Raw genomic sequence first — 21088 nt, forward strand, 5'->3', positions numbered from 1 at the left:
TCTATCAGACTTAGTTGTCAACACGTGCAAATGAGAAATTTTTTGAAGTGGTGGGACACTAGACAATAATGGTCAAAGCAATTTGGTATCGATCGATACGTAAGAACAGACTGCTATTGATTGTTCCGCTTATCTATTCTATAAGATTTATTATCTTGTTTTGGTCCAACTATTTTCAGTCACTTGGGCTGATGATAATCTCATATGGCCTCAAAATGTCATTTGAGTATGTGAGAATTAGCTTAAATTTAAGGAAATACTATTTCATTACATAAACATCTCATTTTCACTAATTCTTTCGGTAATTTGAAATAATCACATATTATCTCATTAATTAATAATTCGTATTGGATTTCAAGTCAGATACACCTAGATACATGTATTTTTGCTATTAGACGGACTTTAAAATACAGATACACAGGGAGAGAGAAGAGCAAGACAGGAGAGATGCGAGCGAGATAGGAGGAAGACAAACGAGAGAATTATACATGTGAATCACAGTAGATACATGTATCGACGATACCAGATACATTGTGAAACATATATACATAGGGAGAGAGGCGAGCCACAGAGTAAGATGAATGCAAAACTACTTAGACATTGTACTTGAATTAAATTACACCTAATTTTAACCCCATATATTCGAGATAAATGATTTCGAATGCACCAAATCCATATATCTGAGGATTAAAATCTAGAATGAATTGAAATTTTGAAAACTCTTAGAAAAACACATAATTAGGCTCTAAACTAGTGGAATTTATATTGTTTACCCTAAATTTAATTACTCTTTGAAGGTTCAAAAGAGATTTGCCTTGTAACGACAACATATCAAGTGAAATTCTATTGACTGGAGTCGGAAAAAGATAGACTATACGCAAATCTTATCAATAAGTCTGTTTCCAAAGTAACAACATTGTTATTTACTTTGGGAGTTGGGATTATTAAAAATGTATTCCTGCTCTAATCCTTTCCCTTTTACTTTCACGGGTCCAATTGGGCTCTTAAGTTCCTTTACATTTTGATTGGGTCCATAAGCCCAATATATTATCAAGTTGAAATAAAAAAGGAAAAAAAAATCTCAATAGTTTGGGAGATGAGTGGTTGATATCAATGTATTTGAAAAACTGTATTTTATATTTTGTATCAAGTATATTTGTATTTATACGATTAAAATATATCCTATCTGTCAAATGTATTTATATTCAATCAAAGAGGGGATGAATACAATTGTATTTCGTATACAATTGATACAAAATAATAAAGACTACAATGCAAAAAGAAAATTACAGAATACAATTGTTGTATTTCGAATACAATTGATGCAGAATAAATATAATACACTACAAAATAAATACAAAATACAATCTTCTCTTCTCCCTCTCTCGATCTCGCTCGCATCTCTTCTCCCTCTCTCGATATCACTCGCCTCTCCCACCCACCCCCCTCTATCTCTTGCTTTCCTCTCTCTTCTTAATATGTATTTATTTTGATACAAATCAGTTTATATTGTACTTTTTTCTCCAAAATTTGCAAAAAAATAAAAATAAATACATTCTCTCCTTTCTCTACCAGATCTCACTCGCCTCTCTCCTTCCTCCTCCAGGGGCGGAGCCACGTAGGCTCCAGGGTGTCCAATTTTGATTTAGACCCCCTTCGTCGAAAAAAAAGGTTATATATACACGTACAATTTTGATTTAATATTGATATATATAAAAGTTGGATCCCTTAAAATGACTAAGTGAGACGTAACGGAGTTGGTAATAGTTGTTGCACCCCTACACTTTGCCCGAGTTCAATTCCCCACATGCGTAGTTTAGCATAAACATTTAGTAGCATGTTGGTTGTTTGTGTGATGAACCCTTAGAGACCCAAGGTCGAATCCCCTCAAACACTAATTAATTTTTTCCAATTAAAATTGAATTATTTTCTTAAATTTTAATATCTTTTCACTATGGAATAAGATTTCCTAAAATTTAGTACTTTTTCCTTGTGAATTTTTTTCAATTAAAATTGAATTATTTTCTTAATATTAATACTTTTTCCTTGTACGATAAGATTTTCTTTAAAAAAAAAAAAGAGTTTTCTCGGCAATGAAGTATATTAAAAATGACTTGCGAAACCGAATGGATGATGAGTTTTTAGATGGTTGTATAGTGCCTTATGTAGAAAAAAAAGTATTTCGTACTATTTCTAATGAGTCTATTATAAAAACATTTCAGGATATGAAATCTCATCGAGTACAATTGTAAAAATATTTTTGAATTATGTTTTTAATAGTATTTTATTTTCTTTATGTTAGTTTGAATTATACACTTGTTTCTTATATTTAATCAAGGCCTAAGTCATAGGTAGCCCCTTGAAGTTGTCCGCATAATTCACTTAGACACCTCAACTAGGACATGTTTCAATTGAACACTTAAATTGTTCAAACATATACCCATTAAACACAAAATGCTTATGTGGCAAGATAAGTGTAATTCACTGTCCTAAAGCGCGTGAATAGATCCCAATATTATTATTTTTAATTTTTTTTAAGTTGATTTTGTCATTTCTTGAAACTTAGATATATTATTAAATAACTAAAATTAATAATTTAGTTCAATAAGGATCTCTTAATAATAATAAAAAAAAAACACCCATTATCCTTCAACAATCTTCTTCTTCAGAGCACTCTGTCTTCTTCAGTATTTAGAAGATCTTTGACACTTTGTTTTGGTTCCGCTTTGTTTTGGTTCCAATTTTTTTTTTTAAGAGAGACTGAATTCTTACCGGCCAAATTCCTAAGCCACCATCCTCCGCCTCACCCCTTCCCCATATACTTTCTTTCTAGCATTGTTCCGCCATTCTCAATATCATAAGCATTATCTTGGAGTTTTAGAAGAGCATTTCATAAAATAATAATAATAATCAAATTGTGTCAAAAATAATTTTGGTGAAACAACATTTTTTCCGACAACGCTAAGACGAATCTGAAGTTATTTTAGAATAAAAGAGACGGGGCAGGTGTATTAGTGGGAAACAAAATCCTTGTGTGAATTGTGAGAGGAAAAGTGGAGTTACCATTACTATTGAAGTGTGTAACGGGTATGGAGGTGATGTGGTAAGGTTACTGCTATGCAAAAAGAAACAAAGAAGAAAGGTTCTTTTCATATTTCTATTTTATTTATTTTTTTGGCTAAAAAATTAGTTTTATTTTATTTATTTATTTTAATTTATTTTTTTAATTGTTATTAAAGGGTCAATGCCATATGTCTTTTTTTTTATTGGTTATTGTACCACATCATCCGCGAGTGTATGTCACTCACTCTCTATTTTTAATTGATTGTCAGAAAATGTTTTATAGGAATATATTTTAACTAATAAAGGTGTTCAATTGAAACAAACCTTAGATAAGGTGTTTAAGTGAATTATGCGGACAACATTAAGGGGCTGAGAATGACTTAGACCTTTAATCAAATATTGCTTAACTTGATTATTTGTTTTGGTAGTTTAAATTATTGTTTTAATTTTAAAAAAATACTATTAAAAGTTTGGACACCCTTAATGAAATTTTTGGCCACGCCACTGACCTCCTCCCCTAACATTTTGCTATTATTCATAACTAAACAAACTATAGCTATAGAGTGCCTAATGTTTGCTATTTTTAAAAGTTTTCCTAATTAAATATAGGACAAACAATACAAATCTCACTAATTTAGTTGATAATTACTTTTTTTGGTACCACAGATACATATTATCTATATAGGCATAAATCAATGATGAAATCAAAATTTTAATAAATTTGAATATATGTTTTATCGCAATTATCAATAAGTTGTTAGATAGAATTGATATATATATATGCTGTGAATGCATATTTAATCAGATAATTTTTCTTTTTCAAAATATACTTTTTTTGTTGTGATAGTGATGGATATCAGTCAAAGGTATGAACTCCAAGTCAAGCCGATACATACTGAATAATTTTTTGAGTTTATGTGAATATTAAAATATGTGCAAATATTTTATATGATTATTTGTAATATTTTACTAAGTTTTAGTATATTTTGACATGTATTAATATTTGAAGAAGTCTTTTAGGGGCCTCACCAAAAGCAATCTATGTGATCGCGTAAACACTATTTTTTATGCACAAAATTAAGAATTTTCTTTATTGATAATGTAGTTTGAGTCATTAAGAGGAGAGGATTTATAATATTATATACATTTTTCTTATTATAAGAATAAATAAATTTCTTGACAAATGTGTTCTATATACATATAAAATTATATAATATATTATTTTTAAAATAATATTACTATTATAAACAAAATTTTGAATAAAAAATTATACTTAAAAAATTAAGATTTGAATTGTGTGGATATAGTCAATATAAATCGTTATATGATACATATTTTTAGAGTTGAATATATCTAGCTGAGATAAAAAATACATATTTTAAATTATTATTTACTTTATATTTATCATTTTTAGCATGAATTTTATAAATTATATTAAATAATTGTAAATTTAATTTTGTGTGAAAAATAAAAAATTCAAAATTATAACATATTAAAGATAAAAATTATAAGAGAAAATAAACAGACAAGAAAGGATTAAATTCAATATAATAAATAATATATAACTGTTTCGTGCGTATAACAATTCCAATTTTGTTTGGTTTTGATTCCCAATTTGTTTTAAACTCTAGTTATTTTATTTGAGATTTTCTATCGCTATAAATAGTCCATAGAAATAACTATATAATCAAACTTTATAAGAAAAAAAATATACCGAAGGATCAGATATAAAACCGCTAAATGAAAAACATTTAGGTCCTAAATATTATTATTAAATATTTGGTGCCTAAATGCTGAAAAACAAAAACCAAAAGGACCAAAAAGGAAAATAAGTAGAATTTCAAGAAACAGTATCAGTAATAGGTTACAAAATATATATATGAAGCAAAATCTTGAAAAGTGGACATGTTAACTGTTGCTAAGAAATTGAGTTCAATATATATGAGACTAGTTTTGCCTACACCTTCTTCATCGACTTTTTTATCATTTGGTTCATCAGTTTCTGTTTTCTCACCGCCTCGTGGCACCCAATTCTTGCGTTTAAATTTTCGATTCAGGTTTGTTTTCTGGTCGTTTTTTGATTTTGTTTTATCAGTTTGAAGTTTGTTGTGTTTTAGTATATTAAAGTTTGGATTTTGGATTGTGGGTGTTTCATGTTTTTGCTTAATATTAGTATTTGAGGTGTGTTGTGTTTCAGTAGTTCAAATTTTGGATTGTGGGTGTTTAAAGTTTTTGCTTAATATTAGTTAATAATCAGTGTGACTGTAGTTTATTTGAAGTGCTTTGTGTTTCAGTAGTTCAAAGTTTGGATTTTGGATTGTGGGTGTTTTAAGTTTTTTGCTTAATATTAGTTAATACTTATAATAATCAGTGTGAATATAATTTTATTTGAAGTGATTTGTGTTTCAATAGTTCAAAGTTTGGATTTTGGATTGTGGGTGTTTGAGCTTTTTGCTTAATATTAGTTAATAATCAGTGTGACTGTAATTTATTTGAAGTGATTTGTGTTTCAGTAGTTCAAAGTTGGGATTTTGGATTGTGGGTGTTTTAAGTTTTTGCTTAATATTAGTTAATACTTGTAATAATCAGTGTTACTGTAATTTATTTGAAGTGATTTGTGTTTCAATATTCAAAGTTTGGATTTTGGATTTTGGATTGTGGGTGTTTAAGCTTTTTGCTAAATATTAGTTAATACTCATAATAATCAGTGTGAGTGTAATTTATTTGAAGTGATTTGTGTTTCAATAGTTCAAAGTTGGGATTTTGGATTGTGGGTGTTTAAGCTTTTTGCTTAATATTAGTTAATAATCAGTGTGACTGTAATCTTATTTGAAGTGATTTGTGTTTCAGTAGTTCAAAGTTTGAATTTTGGATTGTGGGTGTTTCATTAATATTAGTTAATAATCAGTGTGACTGTAGTTTATTTGAAGTGATTTGTGTTTCAATATTCAAAGTTGGGATTTTGGATTTTGGATTGTGGGTGTTTAAACTTTTTGCTTAATATTAGTTAATACTCATAATAGTCAGTGTGAATGTAATTTTATTTGATGTGATTTGTGTTTCAGTAGTTTAAAGTTTGGATTTTGGATTGTGGGTGTTTAAGCTTTTTGCTTAATATTAGTTAATACTCATAACAATCAGTGTGACTGTAATTTTTTTGAAGTGATTTGTGTTTCAGTAGTTGAAAATTTGGATTTTGGATTGTGGGTCTTTAAGCTTTTTGCTTAATATTAATTATTATTCGTTATAATCAGTGTGAATGTAATTTACTTGAAGTGATTTGTGTTGCAGTAGTTCAAAGTTTGGATTTTGGATTGTGGGTGTTTAGGCTTTTTGCTGAATATTAGTTAATACTTGTAATAATCGGTGTGACTGTAATTTTATTTGAAGTGATTTGTGTTTCAGTAGTTCAAAGTTTGGATTTTGGATTGTGCGTGTCTAGAAGTTATTTGCTTATTAGTACTATCAATTAATCATGTGTTTTTGTTTTTGTCGAGTTCTTGGTTCTTTAAGTTTTTTTGCTTATTAGTATCAATTTATTATTGTGTTTGTTTTGGTGCTTTGATGAATGAACAAAAAGTGTCTTTTTTAACGGTTCAATATCTTTTTTCTTTTTATGAAGCATTGCATATAGTTTTAACATGGCACGAGTAGGCTGAGTTTTATCGTTCGAGTTGATATGCAAAAAGTGTTTTTTTTAATGGTTCAAAATATCTTTTTTTATGAAGCATTACATATAGTTTTAACATGGCACGAGTAGGCTGAGTTTTATCGTTCGAGTTGATATGCAATCCCTTGCATGATGAAAATACAGATGGATGTATAAACTTTACAGGCTGTTGAAATGTCCGAATTTAATTTGTGGTACTTTATGTTGTGACTGTTAAAACAGAACGATGGCGTCTCATGTTGTTGGATATCCTCGTATGGGGCCCAAGAGAGAGCTTAAGTTTGCGTTGGAATCATTTTGGGATGGGAAGAGCAATTCTGAGGATTTGGAGAAAGTGGCAGCTGATCTTAGGTTATCTATTTGGAAGCAGATGGCTGATGCTGGCATTAAATATATTCCAAGCAACACCTTCTCGTATTATGACCAAGTTTTGGACACAACTGCTATGCTAGGTGCAGTTCCACCAAGATACGGTTGGAATGGTGGTGAGATTGGTTTTGATGTCTACTTCCCAATGGCTAGGGGAAACGCCTCTGTACCTGCCATGGAAATGACAAAATGGTTTGACACCAACTAGTAAGTGATGACATTTCATTCAAATGTTCAACAGTGTAGTGAGCTTTGAGATCTGTTGAATCTTACTGTTTATATGGGATTCTTGTTCTTGGATGCAGCCACTATATTGTTCCTGAATTAGGTCCAGATGTTAAGTTTTCCTATGCGTCTCACAAGGCAGTTAGTGAATATAAGGAAGCTAAATCTGTAAGTTTATGGCTCATACTAAAATAATTTTTTTCCTTCTTATTGCAGAAGTATATCAAATTTAAATGGTAGAAGTCACATGTCAACTGTATTAACTGAATCTTTTAGAATTCGTTGGTGTTCTGATATTGATCAACGCTTTGATTTTGTAGCTCGGCATTGACACAGTCCCTGTCCTCGTAGGTCCAGTTTCCTTCCTCTTGTTATCAAAAGCAGCAAAAGGTGTTGAAAAGTCGTTTCCTCTTCTATCACTGATTGAAAAGATTCTTCCAGTTTACAAGTAAGAGCAGACCAATTCTCAATTCTGTAGTTCAGTCCTGTATACTATCTAAAACGTTCACTTATCGGAACTGGCTAATATCTTTCTGCTCGTTCAGGGAAGTCATTGCTGAACTGAAGGCAGCTGGTGCTAGTTGGATTCAGTTTGATGAGCCTACTCTTGTTAAGGATCTTGATTCTCATCAATTGCAAGCATTTTCTCATGCCTACTCAGAATTAGAGTCACCGCTTTCCGGATTAAATGTCCTCATTGAGACATATTTTGCTGATGTTCCTGCTGAAGCTTTCAAAACAGTGACTTCTTTAAAATGTGTTACTGCACTGGGGTTTGATCTAGTTCGTGGATCAAAGAATCTTGATTTGATCAAGAGTGGTTTTCCTTCAGAAAAGTATCTATTTGCTGGAGTAGTTGATGGGAGGAATATTTGGGCTAATGATCTTGCTGCTTCTCTCAGTACCTTGCAAGCTCTTGAGAACGTGGTCGGAAAAGGTGATTGGCTGTGACTACACTTTATTACACTGAATAGCAAAATCTGAGTACACATCATATTCCTCAAGAAGCCTAAAATTTAATAATAATTTTTTTTCTATTCTAGCTTTTCATTAGTAAATTTAACGGCATAGAAAAATATGCTGCATTCTTTACCCTGTGCTGAGTAGGCACCGTTCGTCTGCATTCTTGACACTATTGGGCATTTGTTTTCTTCAGACAAGCTTGTGGTCTCCACCTCTTGCTCGCTTCTCCACACTGCAGTTGATTTAGTGAATGAAACTAAGTTGGATGAAGAAATTAAGTCATGGCTTGCATTTGCTGCACAAAAATTGGTTGAAGTTAACGCGTTGGCAAAGGCGTTGGCTGGACAAAAAGACGAGGTACCTTGACATATTTTTGTTAATCATCTACGTGGAAAATGAATCAGGCAAATATAAATCTAGAACATGTGATATTTAAACAGTAATGAATCTTTCAATCGTAATACTGGTCATATTCGATGAAGTTTAGCCATGCTGTATTGCTGAGCACTTAAATTTTAGTGTTTATGATGTTAAATGGATCTTTGTACATTATAAATGTGTGTACCTTGATAGATCTCTTTACCAGCAACTGAGTTTCATATCATTATCCAAAACTCGGTTGATATTGCCCTTAGCTGCTGCTGTTTCTGTCGGTAGGCATTCTTCTCTGCTAATGCTGCAGCTCGTACGTCCAGAAAATCCTCTCCCAGAGTGACCAACGGGGCTGTGCAGAAGGCTGTAAGTATACTTGGGTGTTTTATATCCATCTTATTATAGTTTTAGCTCTTGTGTGTTATCAACTTATAATCCGCCTTTCATGTTCAGGCTGCTGCGTTGAAGGGCTCTGATCATCGCAGAGCGACAACTGTAAGTGCGAGGTTGGAAGCTCAACAGAAGAAGCTGAGTCTTCCATCTCTTCCAACCACTACCATCGGTTCTTTCCCTCAGACATTGGAGCTTAGAAAAGTTCGACGAGAGTACAAGGCTAACAAGTTAACTATCTACTTCTGCAGTTATTCTGTTAGTATATTGTGGTTTATGCCTGCATATTAATTTTTCCATCCGACTATTGAAGGATCTCGGAGGAAGATTATGTCAAATATATTACGGAGGAAATCAGCAAAGTAGTCAAACTCCAGGAGGATCTAGACATTGATGTTCTTGTGCACGGAGAGCCAGAGGTGAGATACATCAGTCATGTTTAATTGTCTGTAAGGTTATGCCGAAGAAGCTGAGAACCCTAACATTTCATCATCAAAATGCAGAGAAACGATATGGTCGAGTATTTTGGGGAGCAATTATCTGGTTTTGCTTTTACAGCCAATGGATGGGTTCAATCTTATGGATCTCGCTGTGTTAAGCCACCAATAATCTACGGTGATGTCAGTCGCCCAAAACCAATGACTGTCTTCTGGTCTTCACGAGCACAGAGCATGAGCAAGCGTCCAATGAAGGGAATGCTTACAGGACCTGTTACCATTTTAAATTGGTCTTTTGTTAGAGATGACCAGCCAAGGTTCGAAATATTAAGCTTCAACACAGTATCATATCTTTCTTAATCTTGCACACATGTAAACGGATTTCTTGTTGCTTTTAGATTTGAGACTTGCTACCAAATAGCTTTGGCTATTAAGGATGAGGTTGAAGATCTCGAGAAGGCTGGCATTAATGTCATTCAGATTGATGAAGCTGCTTTAAGAGAGGGTTTACCTCTTAGAAAATCCGAGGAAGCTTTCTACTTGAACTGGGCTGTACATTCATTCAGGATTACCAACTGTGGTGTTCAAGACACTACCCAGGTCTGTAACTTACTAAATGAATATAATTATGTGTCTGAAGCCTATTGTGCTTATCTACTTCTTCAAAATTTCCCCCCTAATGTTTACCAACATGTCCAATGTCCAACAATATTGCAACGATGGGATCGGAAGATTCATAAGCAACTTCTGATGTGTGGAATTGGTGTCCGGTAAAACTAATAGCTATCCGGTAAAACTAAAAGCTAGGTAGAATTGAGAGGCATTTTGTGTTATCGGGGAAAGTTTTTTTCTTTGCCCCCGGGGGCATTGGCTCAGTGGTATGGGTTACGCATACTTCACTAGTTCAAACCCTGCCGTGGGCACAAGTCTGGATTTAAGCGGAAAGGGGTAGAGGGGCGAGCTGGCCATGAAGGATTTCTTGGTTATACTAAATGTGGCATTTTTCTTTTTGTTTTGACAGATTCACACTCACATGTGCTATTCAAACTTCAACGACATCATCCATTCAATTATCGACATGGATGCTGACGTTATCACCATCGAGAACTCCAGGTCTGACGAGAAACTTCTTTCTGTGTTCCGCGAGGGAGTGAAGTATGGTGCTGGCATTGGCCCCGGAGTATACGACATCCATTCACAAAGGATTCCATCAACAGAAGAAATAGCTGACAGAATCAGCAAGATGCTTGCAGTCCTTGATACCAACATCCTCTGGGTTAACCCCGACTGTGGCCTCAAAACGCGCAAGTATACTGAAGTTAAGCCTGCACTCAGCAACATGGTAGCAGCTGCTAAGCTTCTCCGCAACCAGTTGGCCAGCACGAAGTGAGCTTGACTTACCATAGTTGATACAACGTGACGTTTGAAATTGCCATGGCTGTTTGTTGCAGAGAAATAATATGTAGGTTTCTGAGTTACTAGCCAAATTATCTGAGGTTTGCTATTTAGCTCCTTTTTTCATCATTGCTTCTTGTATTTACCCTAATAGAAGTAAGAAAAATAAATTTCACAAGTGACATTCGGTTTTGATGGTGCCCTCCCACCGTTCGACACACCTCATCTTCATTCTGATCGTCACCTTGTAGCCCGTATTCCCCACCACTCTATCTCTCATCGTATTTAGATTATATATAAATATATACTTTTGTATCTAGGGATGTGACCTAATGGTCAATAATTTGGGTAGACAACAATGAGGTCACATGTTTAAATTTCAAGATAGGCAAAAATGGTAGGAGATACCGACTTGTCCTACCCTAAGTGGATAGAGTTACTTAATAGTCAAGGTGGTTCAAACATTACGATTATAAAAAACTAAAGTGATTGAATGAATAACTAAACAATAATCTTATCAAACTATATACTTATATGAGTCCTTTACTTCCATTTTTTTTTATTTTGTTAAACTCTATATGGATTTATTGTAATTTTTTTTCTTTTTCATTTAATTGTATTTTCTTTAAACTAACAATAATAATTTTTTGGGAAAATTACGCGGATAAGTAAATTTATACTATTTAATTACTCATCATAGCTATAGTTTGCTATAATTACGACTTGCGACTAATATTATATATTAATTACGTGGGTTGACTTTGAGTTTGTATAACTAGTTATGTTTGTATATGTATAATTCGTCAGGATATACAAATAAATATGTATAATATACAATTTTTTAGCCTTTATAAATATACAATTCACCTCTCTCCTCCCTCTCTCAATCTCGCTCGCCTCTCTCTTTTCTCTCACAATCTCGCTCGCCTCTCACCTCCTTTTACCAATCTCGCTTGCCATCTTTACAAATGTATATGTATAATATACAGTTATATACAATTATATACATATACAATTCACCTCTCTATCACTCTCTGCCCTCTCTCGCTCGCCTCTCTCGATCTCGCTCACCTCTCTCCTCTCTCTCCCAGTCTCACTCGCCTCTCTCCTCCCTCTCTCAATCTCTCTTGCCATATATACAATAACATATGTATAATATACAATTATCTAACCAATATATATATACAGGTCACCTTTCTCCACTCTTTTCCTCCTCTCTCCTCTCTCTCCCAGTCTCGCTCGCCTCTCTCCTCCAAATAGCATGTAGCTACAAATTGTAATTATCAAACTATAGCTATGGAGGGTAATTAATTATTTTTAAGTAGCTATATGTGAAAGTTTTCCTAATTTTTTTAACACCGTGAAAATTACAGCGTGGCGAAGTACGCGCTACGTGGCAAATGACTTGTCCTAATCTGATTCATGAAATTATTTATATTTCATGAGCAATTTCACATCGTTTGATTACTTTAATGTTATAAAAAAATAAAATATTTTACAAAATTAATATTACAATGAGATCAGTAGTTCAGATAGAAATTAACACATGTTGAAAGTGAATGCAAATAGTACATTCACAATATCAGCTTTGCAACAGTACTTTTTTGTTCATCCTTTGTAATAGTACTAAAACATGGACCACCAGTGCAACAGCCTTAACCAGGGATCACGGGTTCGAACCTGAGTATGAAAAAGTCCTTGGAATAAAACGCTTCACACCGCGAATTCGGAATAGTTAAGTTCCAATGTAGGTACCCCAAATGGAGCCCTATACGACATGAATCTGGAATAGTTGGGTTCTGATGCGGTACCCAAATGGAGCCCTACACAGCGCAAATCTGGATTAGTTGAGTTCCAATGAAGGTACCCCAAATGGAGCCCTACACAACACGAATCTGGAATAGTTGGCTTCCAATGCAGGTACCCCCAATGCAGTCCTACACGGCGCGAATCTGGAATAGTTGGGTTTCCAATGCGGTACCCCATATGGAGCCCTATACGGCGTGAATCTGGAATAGTTGGTTTTTCATGCGGGTATCCAAAATGGAGCCTTACACGACACAAATCTATAATAGTTGGGTTTCCAATGCGGGTACCCCAAATGAAACCCTACACTACACGAATTTAGAATAGTCGGGTTCCAATGCGGGTACCTCAAATGGAGTCCTACACTGTGCAAATCTGGAATAATTAGGTTTCAATGCGGATATCAGACACCAAATAGAAAACAGAAAGAAGAAAGATAGTACTAGAACATGCAGAAGATCATGGGGTTGGGGTGGGGTGGGGGGTCAAGATTCTCAATGCTCAATGCATGAACCATGAGGCAAACTTGTGTGTGTGTGTGGTGGGGGTAGGGTGGGGTGGGGTGGGGGGGCATTTTTATGTGTACATATAGTAATGAAACTTGAAAGCAAAAAACAACTTAGAAAGCAGAGAAAAAAATTATGTACAAGTCAAAGCTGCAAGAATTGTGTCATAGCAAGAAATGGGCACTACCTCAATATTGTTGTATGAGAGATGGAGCAGATCATAATCCAAAATTCAAAGCTTCTGTTGTTGTCAACGGCATCAATTTCGACTCTCTACCTTTGCGTAAATCATCAAAAGAAGCACATAATGAAGCTGCTAAGTTTGCTTTCCTTCACTTTACTAATGGTATATATATATTTATACATATGAAGTATCTCTTAAAGATCATGTTTATAAGTGTTTATTGTTTATTATGTTGGTTCTTATTTACATGTTACTCTTCAAAAATGTTGTTCGCGTCAGTGTTGGATCCTCCAAAAAAGATCCGACTTGCACCTGTTGGCATTTTTGACGAGTTCGAACTACCTAGTGTTCACATAGAAGCTCTGGTTTTAGACTTTTCTTTGACTTTTTCTCTTGATTTTGTGAACTCAAATAGTCAAATCTGGTCTGTAGTTATTTCTTTTTTCAAGTTTGTTATACATAAATTAATTGGCTAGAGAATAATATGGATTGAATTTGTATAATAAACTTTTTGCAAAGTAGTATTTAAACAAATTGTTGAAGTAAATTACATATTTTTTCTATGTATTAATAGGTGGTTCACTTCCTACTGCAGAAGATACCGTACCAACAAAAGTTGATGGAGAATGCGAAAATCTGCAGGATAGAAGTACTTCTGAGATCAAGAAAGGTGAAAAGTCTAAGATAATCTTTTCGATACATTCGATTATAGTTTGGTCTTTTGAGATATCGGTGTCATTACCATTGCGATAGCTGTTTAGTTATCTATGAATCCTTCATTTCTTTTTGAAACTTTTTCTTTATGTTCTAAAACATTTCTTAACCTGTAATTTCCTTTTAGGTGGTTCACTTCCAACAATAGAAGATAGTGGACTAACGAAAACCGAGGAAGCATGTCAACATCTGCAGGATCATCGTAATACTTCAGAGATCAAGCAAGGTGAAGAACTTGCGACTGTTTGCTGTTCCATTTGATAAATAATACACTTCAGTTTTGTTGTTGTTGAGATTTTGGTGTCATTACCGTTCGTCTTAAATGTCTAAGTGAGGTTGTTTTTGTTACAGAAGATTCTCATTATCAGTACAAGAAGAAGCTGCAGATGTATGCAAAAAGGAAAAATCTCGGTGTACCTGTGTACTGCAACAAAAAGATGAGTTCAGCTCAAGGTCTTTATTTCGAGGCAACTGTGACAGTGGCTGGTGAATTGTTCAAAAATCCCGGAGCATACAAGAGTTCAGAGGAAGCAGAAGAATCTGTTGCACAGTTTGCACTAATGAAACTCGTAACCGTTGACTTAGAAAAGGTATAGTCCCTTGTTATCTGAGTATATGTCCTATATGCACCGTCTATGATAAGCGTTTCTTCAAAATGCTTACACTGTCGGTGTATGTAACTTGAATTCTAGCCAGGTCGTCAATCCATCTTGTTTGCTGCAAATGTGTTAATTTTCGTTTTGGCAACTGGCACGGAAGCTTTCTCTTTTGTTCATTTTATAATCTTCGTTGCAGAGTAATACTGGCAGCTACAAGAGTTTCCTGCAAGAACTAGCACAACAAGAAGAAATTTGCTTGCCTAGATATAAAACAATCGGGGCCGGTGAGCCTCACAATCTGACATTCTTCGCAAGTGTAGAAATTGAAGCAGAAATCTTTCACGGGGATGGCGCAAAGTCCAAGAAACAGGCAGAAGAAAACGCTGCTAAGGTTGCTTATACAGCTTTAACAAAATGTAAGTATTCTTCTTCTACCTTCTGTATACGTGAGCCAATCGAACATTATAGAAAGGGAAAGTCATGGATATATACCATTCGGCCAACTAGTTTACCTCCGTTCAGTCTAACAGCTATTTGTCTTGAAAGACTAGTGAAAATTTTACTGTTCTACAGTATTTCGATGTTTTTTCCATTTTCAGGCAAATCCATATATGCTGGTAATCCTTCAACTGTTTCCGCGGAGTCGGAAGGTGAAATCGTCAAAACTGAACGTATCATGGAATCACTGTCCATTTTCATTAGTGAAGAAAAATTCAGAGGTCTGTCTCATAGTTTTTACCTTATACTTGTTCCGACTAATGTCATCGTCTTATTATTACTGTTCTGATTCAACTAAAATTCATGCCTTTGACAGATGAAGAGGAGATAGTTTACTCTAAAAGTACATCTCCAAAGTCCATAGGTGCTGATATAGTTAATGCCTCTTCACTTACGCTTGGCGTCCAAGAGCTCAGTGTCAATGAGAAAACCCCTTCTTCGGTGGAATCATTGCTCCATTTGCCTAGTAAAACTACGCCATCCAAATCTCCTACTGTCTCGAATGCAGACTCTAGTGCGAGGAGGACTGCAGAAACCGAAAGTTACCTCCTTTCCAACAGGATCAGAGTTTACAAATCCATTCCAGACGGGGTCCTCCCCACGGGTACTACTGTACTTCCTATTGCTGAAGATAAGTGGTCTGTTGTGAGATTGGAATTCCTCACTGAGAAGTGTGGCTAATTATTATGTACTATTTACAGTAGAAGCATGCTAGTTACGTTTATCGTTCTCTTATACAAAGAGGCTGAACTAAATCAACGATGACTATAGCTACTATCTACTTAAAGAACTTGTATTAAGTGTTTTATTTTCTGAAACATTGAAGTGTTTGTGGAAGTTAAATGGTGCTATTCCGAACTTATCATGCTATTCCTTTCTCTTTTTCCCGCCCCTTCGATGTTGTCTTTATCCTGTTTAGTTGCTGTTTCTGCAGGATTAGATGAACAAAGTGTTCTTTACCATGTTATCTATTCTTTCTACAGTCGTACTGGTATAACGTTCCAATGAAAGAGTTGATGGTCAAAAACACACTTCAACTATCGATATTTTGCAAGTTCAACACTCGAACTATCAGTTGTTTTCTTTTTCTATATCATCATCAGAACAACTGATAGTTGTGTGAAACTCGCGAAAAACTGATAGTTCAGATATGTTTGTGGTAGTTAACTCAATGGAAAATGACAATTATTAAAAGATCTGTTTAGTTGCTGCTCGACCGGGCAAGCGGAGGTGAGTGCAGCCTATATACAAAGAGTCCAAATGATTCAAACCTTTAGTGAACACACATGAAAAATGCAAATCATTTCATCTCATTATCACTTATTATATATTCAAATGATGATTTTATGATTCATAACAAATTGATTTGAGTACAGTTTAGAAAGGAAAGTTTAATGAGATCTTTCGTTGGCGATATAGAGGCTGATTCCAAGAACCAACAGACTAACAAGAGTCATTTGAATCACTTTACTTGGTTTCTTCAGGTTTGCAACCAAACAACTGACGTTTTCGGATGCTTCATCATCTGTATCATCATCAGTCGATTCACTATCGGATTCACTGGAATGAGAAGAACTACTCGAACTACTATCATGTGATGGTAGCTTTTTCTCTTCTGTTTGCTCACTTGTTTTAGGACTAGTTTCCTTTGGTTCTTCTTTAGCAGGCGTATCAACATCAGCGTTGTCCTGTTTACCAAATTCGTCTCGTAGAGTAGTCTTCTGTCTTTTAGCTGCAGGGGTATTCTCAGCCAATGTAGCTGACAATTCCTTCTCCTTTTCCACTTTTGGTATCAGTTTTGGTTGTTTAACATGAAGAATTCCGTTTTCAAACTTCGCGCTGATTTTGCTTCTGTCACAGTTTTCTGCAACAGGAAACTCATTCAGAAACCTCTGCCATTTAGTCGGACCAATTGGCCGTTGGCCGCTGATCTTCAGAGTTCCTGTGCTGGTAAGTACAACTTTCAGCTGTTCCTTCTTGAAACCTGTGTAATTTCAATGTTTATTAGTCTGTAACTGTTATGCCATATGATTTAGGGAATAAGTTACAATCTGCTTATACGGTTTTGGACAATCTTTATTTCACGAGTTAGCCTCAACGTCCATAATCATATATGACATTAATCGTATTAGCCATGAAATTTATATATAAAAAAAAAACGTAACAATAATCGTGTGTGATGTGAATATACACAAGTGATTTGCATGCAACATTTTGGTTCGAGGTGAATCCAGAACTTAGAGTCAATAGATTATGTGTCGATTTAACGCTCACACAATAGCTTATATCGGATTCATGTCTAGTCTAGATACGCCACACGACACCGATGGGATGAGGAGGGAAAAACAGATAATAATAATCAATGACTTAAATGAAAATTACCATGAAGATTAATGTGAATTGTGTCAAAGTTTTCTTCATGAACCTTCTTTGATGATGGCACAAAATCTTCATATACTTGAGTTGGTGTAGCTCCCTTTGAATTCATATTGTATCTTTCTTTTTCTCTTTTTTTTTTTTGTTAATATGTAATCTTTTCTTGTTGATGAAAATGATTAAAGTTTGAAGTATATATATATACTTAGAAATATTCACAAGAAAACTTTTTTTTCTTTTTTGTGTTTTCTTTCAAGATACATATTCCTTTAACAAACCTTTTCTTTAAGCTAGACAAAGTTTTCTTGTACATGAAAAAGAACTCCTAAATAGGGAACCTAAAAGTTTAGGTACAAAGTTTTGAGGCTCAAAAGTTTAATAATTTCTAATAGGGGATATGGAAAGTCTATAATACAAAAGAATGGAGAATATACCCTTTCTTTTTAATAAGATATGAAAGTTTACGAGGGTTCTATTATCCCGATGTAGTGTTTAAGTGACATGGTAAAAGGTAAATATAGTATATTATGGGAGGTTAGTTGGTTTCTTGAGTCCTCTCTTAAGTTACTGAGTTCTAAATTAATAATTTGTACGTATCAAATAATACAAGGTTCGGACAAAAGCTACTAGCTAGGTTTTGTCGAATTCGTACCTTCTACACTACCTCCGCCTTTGCACACATGTTTCAAGAATCATACTCTAATGTGCTACATGATACACTTATTGCACACATGAATATACCTTTTTCATAAGGTTTGACATGCATTTTTCATGAGTATGGGTAGATATATTTAAGCGAAAAAAGGGCAAATATACCCCTGAACTATCGTAAATGGTATGCAGATACCCTTCGTCATACTCTAGGGACATCGGTGCCCCTGTCGTCCAAAAACTAGAGCGTATATGCCCTTCACTCTAACGAAAGACTAAATAGGAACACGTGACACAATCTTATCCATCGATCCAATATCAGGTCGGTGGATAAGATTATGACACGTGTATGTCCGTTAGTAGAAAGGGTACATATGCTCTAGTTTTTGGACTGCAGGGGCACCAATGTCTTTAAAGTATGACGGAGGATATCTGCATACCGTTTACGATAGTTCAGAGGTATATTTGTCTTTTTTCCCTATATTTAATCAGTTCGCTCAGTCAGAGTGAAGGCATCGAGTGTTGTGTCACTTCTCACCCCAGATTTGGGGTGAGACAAAACAATACTCAAAGAGCAATAGAAAAGTAGGAGCCATTTTAATTTGTCCTTTTTTTTTCCAAAGCTTATCATGTAATGTATTTGAAATGAACTTTTTAGCACTAAGAATTATCAGCATTGCATATGTAAAGTCAATTGGTTCTTGTTGTGAGTTGAATGTAAGCTGAACTCTCTTTTCGCTTAGTTATTACTACGGAAAGCTACTTATACCAAGGTAAACTTCATATATGGTCACGTAACGATCACTTTTTCTTTTCACACAACACAAAAATCACACGACCTGAAAATACTAACTGTCCGGTGGATAACTCATTTTTTTTCTCTTGTTGCACATGATTTTCGATTAGAAATCTAATGAAAAATGATCATCAGCAGATCCTATTTAGTGTAGTATGAATGGTTGGCTATGGTAGGTTTGAAGAGCGGTAGAGGTAGGCTGAAGTTCGTATTAGGAAGAGCTGATTAGACTGGACATACACACCTATAGTTTATCGAGGACATGACTCTAAATAGGAGGATATGGGGGTCGAGGATGAGGGTGGAAGGGCTTTAGTAGGTAGTCGAGCGTTATCTAGTTTCCTTTATCAGTATTATTATTATTACTATCTTATTGCTCGATTTTATTATTACACGTTGTTTACTTTGCTTCGGTTATCGTATTACTTCCTGTTGTTATTTTCCTTTCTCCATTACTTTCTGTATGACTTCTTCACCACTGTATTTCCTTCTATTAGTGACTTTGATATGCTTTACTTGAGCCGAAAGTCTATCAGAACAGAAACGACCTCTCTACTATCTTCACAGGGTAGATGTCACGTTGCATGCACATCACCCTCCAGACTTGGAAACAACCTCTCTACGACCTTCACAAGGTAGGGGTAAGACTACGTACACAACACACTCAGACCCCAATCTGGAATTACACTTAGAGATAAAAAACCAATATGCAACTTAATTAGCAGTTATAATGGTTTTAAGATTCATAACAACTTCATAGATTACATACAGTTTATCATTTGCTAGTTATTATATTCAACCATAGAAACATCCCAACAGATTTTTGCCTTCTCATTCTTCAACGCCGTTTGCAGAGTTCATCACGTTGGCAACATAGAGTCCAATGCCAAGAACTGAAAGAGCAACAAGAATCATTTTCATCACCTTCCTTGTCTTCTTCATGTTTGCAGCCAAACAACTCACTTTTCCGATTGTTTCATCATCTGTCCACTCACTGTAAGAACTACTACTTGAACTACTTTTACCTTCTGTTTGCTCACTGTTTTTAGGACTATTGGTCTTTGGTTCTTCTTTAGAACAGGTATTAGTACCAGCATTGTCCTGTTTACTAAACTCGTCTCGTAAAGTTGTAGTCTGTCTATTTGCTGCAGGGGTGTTTTCAGCTAATGTAGCTATCAATTTGTTGTCCTTTTTCTCTGATGAAGTTATCATTTTTGGCTGTATAACATGAAGAATTCCGTTTTCTAACTTTGCGCTGATTTTGCTTCTGTCGCAGTTTACTGCAACAGGAAACTCCTTCTGAAATCTCCGCCACTTGTTCGACTTCCCAACTGGCCTTTGTCCACTGATCTTCAGAGTTCCTGTTTTGTTCAGTTCAACCCTCAGCTCTTCCTTCTTGAAACCTGTGGAATTTCAATGTTTAAGGTTAACTAACAAAAACAATGAAATGAATAGTACATGAATACTACAGTTGCACGGCTTTAAAACACGTCACTAGAGTCTTAAATGCATGTTTTTTTCCTTATATATTAAACATCTCTTCTGTGTTACGTCGATATGAGATTTTCCTAGGATGTCACATAATACTAATAGAGGGTGTATGTGACACCGATAGAAGGACTGATAGACTTCTAAGATGACAAAACAAGTTATAGTATGTGTCCTCACTTCGTGTCGATATAAACTATGTAATGACTTAAGAGAAAAAGACCTTGAAGAGTAAGGTGAAGAGTGTCCAAATGCTCTTCTTGAACCAATTTTGTTGATGGAACAAAATCTTCATATACTTGAGTTTGTGTTGAATCCATTTTCTATCTCTTTGCTTTATTTTTGCTAAAATGTGTGATATTTGCTTCAAGGCTTTGTTCTTGTTGATGAAAAGGATTTAAGTTTGTAGTGTATATATATACACTTTAGAAAAATTCACAAGAGAACTTTCTATGTTTTCTTTCTAGATACATATTCCTTATCTAATTAATGGTTCATTACTTTGTTTATAAACCTCTTCTTGTACAATAAAATAATTAAAAAGCACTTAGAAGACCTAAATAAGAAACCTAAAGTGTAGGACCAA

The 21088-nt window shown here is 34.6% G+C and overlaps 4 protein-coding genes and 1 long non-coding RNA gene across 8 annotated transcripts; 3 read left to right on the forward strand and 2 right to left on the reverse strand.

The window, feature by feature from the left end:
• The first annotated feature begins 4898 nt into the window (after positions 1-4898).
• Positions 4899-11066, forward strand: LOC101250617 (5-methyltetrahydropteroyltriglutamate--homocysteine methyltransferase). The gene is made up of 12 exons (XM_004228421.5): positions 4899-5120; positions 6956-7309; positions 7408-7495; positions 7648-7775; positions 7873-8264; positions 8484-8647; positions 8948-9028; positions 9116-9282; positions 9366-9471; positions 9556-9806; positions 9888-10089; positions 10511-11066. Exons 1-12 carry the CDS (start codon positions 4969-4971, stop codon positions 10877-10879), a joined length of 2454 nt encoding a protein of 817 aa, XP_004228469.1. The 5' UTR covers positions 4899-4968; the 3' UTR covers positions 10880-11066.
• Positions 11067-13284: 2218 nt separating this feature from the next.
• On the forward strand, positions 13285-16053 carry LOC101250726 (double-stranded RNA-binding protein 1-like). Of its 4 annotated transcripts, none has more exons than XM_069296409.1 (7): positions 13285-13542; positions 13976-14050; positions 14222-14320; positions 14449-14684; positions 14890-15109; positions 15293-15412; positions 15508-16053. In XM_069296409.1, exons 1-7 carry the CDS (start codon positions 13332-13334, stop codon positions 15870-15872), a joined length of 1326 nt encoding a protein of 441 aa, XP_069152510.1. In that variant the 5' UTR covers positions 13285-13331; the 3' UTR covers positions 15873-16053. The 4 variants fall into 4 exon arrangements, with proteins under 4 accessions (XP_069152510.1, XP_010312663.1, XP_069152506.1 ...); XM_010314361.4 differs by having other exon boundaries at positions 13293-13542; positions 13955-14050; positions 14446-14684; XM_069296405.1 differs by having other exon boundaries at positions 13293-13542; positions 13955-14050.
• A 427-nt stretch (positions 16054-16480) lies between these two features.
• On the reverse strand, positions 16481-17863 carry LOC101250437 (inactive protein RESTRICTED TEV MOVEMENT 2-like). The gene is made up of 2 exons (XM_004228828.4): positions 17574-17863; positions 16481-17175 (listed from the first exon to the last, which is right to left on the reverse strand). Exons 1-2 carry the CDS (start codon positions 17677-17679, stop codon positions 16583-16585), a joined length of 699 nt encoding a protein of 232 aa, XP_004228876.1. The 5' UTR covers positions 17680-17863; the 3' UTR covers positions 16481-16582.
• Positions 17864-19709: 1846 nt separating this feature from the next.
• LOC101250148 (uncharacterized) lies at positions 19710-20918 on the reverse strand. Its single transcript, XM_004228827.5, has 2 exons — positions 20726-20918; positions 19710-20417 (listed from the first exon to the last, which is right to left on the reverse strand). Exons 1-2 carry the CDS (start codon positions 20820-20822, stop codon positions 19846-19848), a joined length of 669 nt encoding a protein of 222 aa, XP_004228875.1. The 5' UTR covers positions 20823-20918; the 3' UTR covers positions 19710-19845.
• LOC138347853 (uncharacterized) lies at positions 19870-20501 on the forward strand. Its single transcript, XR_011220398.1, has 2 exons — positions 19870-20010; positions 20291-20501. It is a non-coding gene; the product is annotated as an uncharacterized lncRNA (long non-coding RNA).
• Positions 20919-21088: the final 170 nt, after the last annotated feature.

The sequence above is a fragment of the Solanum lycopersicum genome, chromosome 1 (assembly GCF_036512215.1).
Source record: "Solanum lycopersicum chromosome 1, SLM_r2.1".
NCBI lineage: Eukaryota > Viridiplantae > Streptophyta > Magnoliopsida > Solanales > Solanaceae > Solanum > Solanum lycopersicum.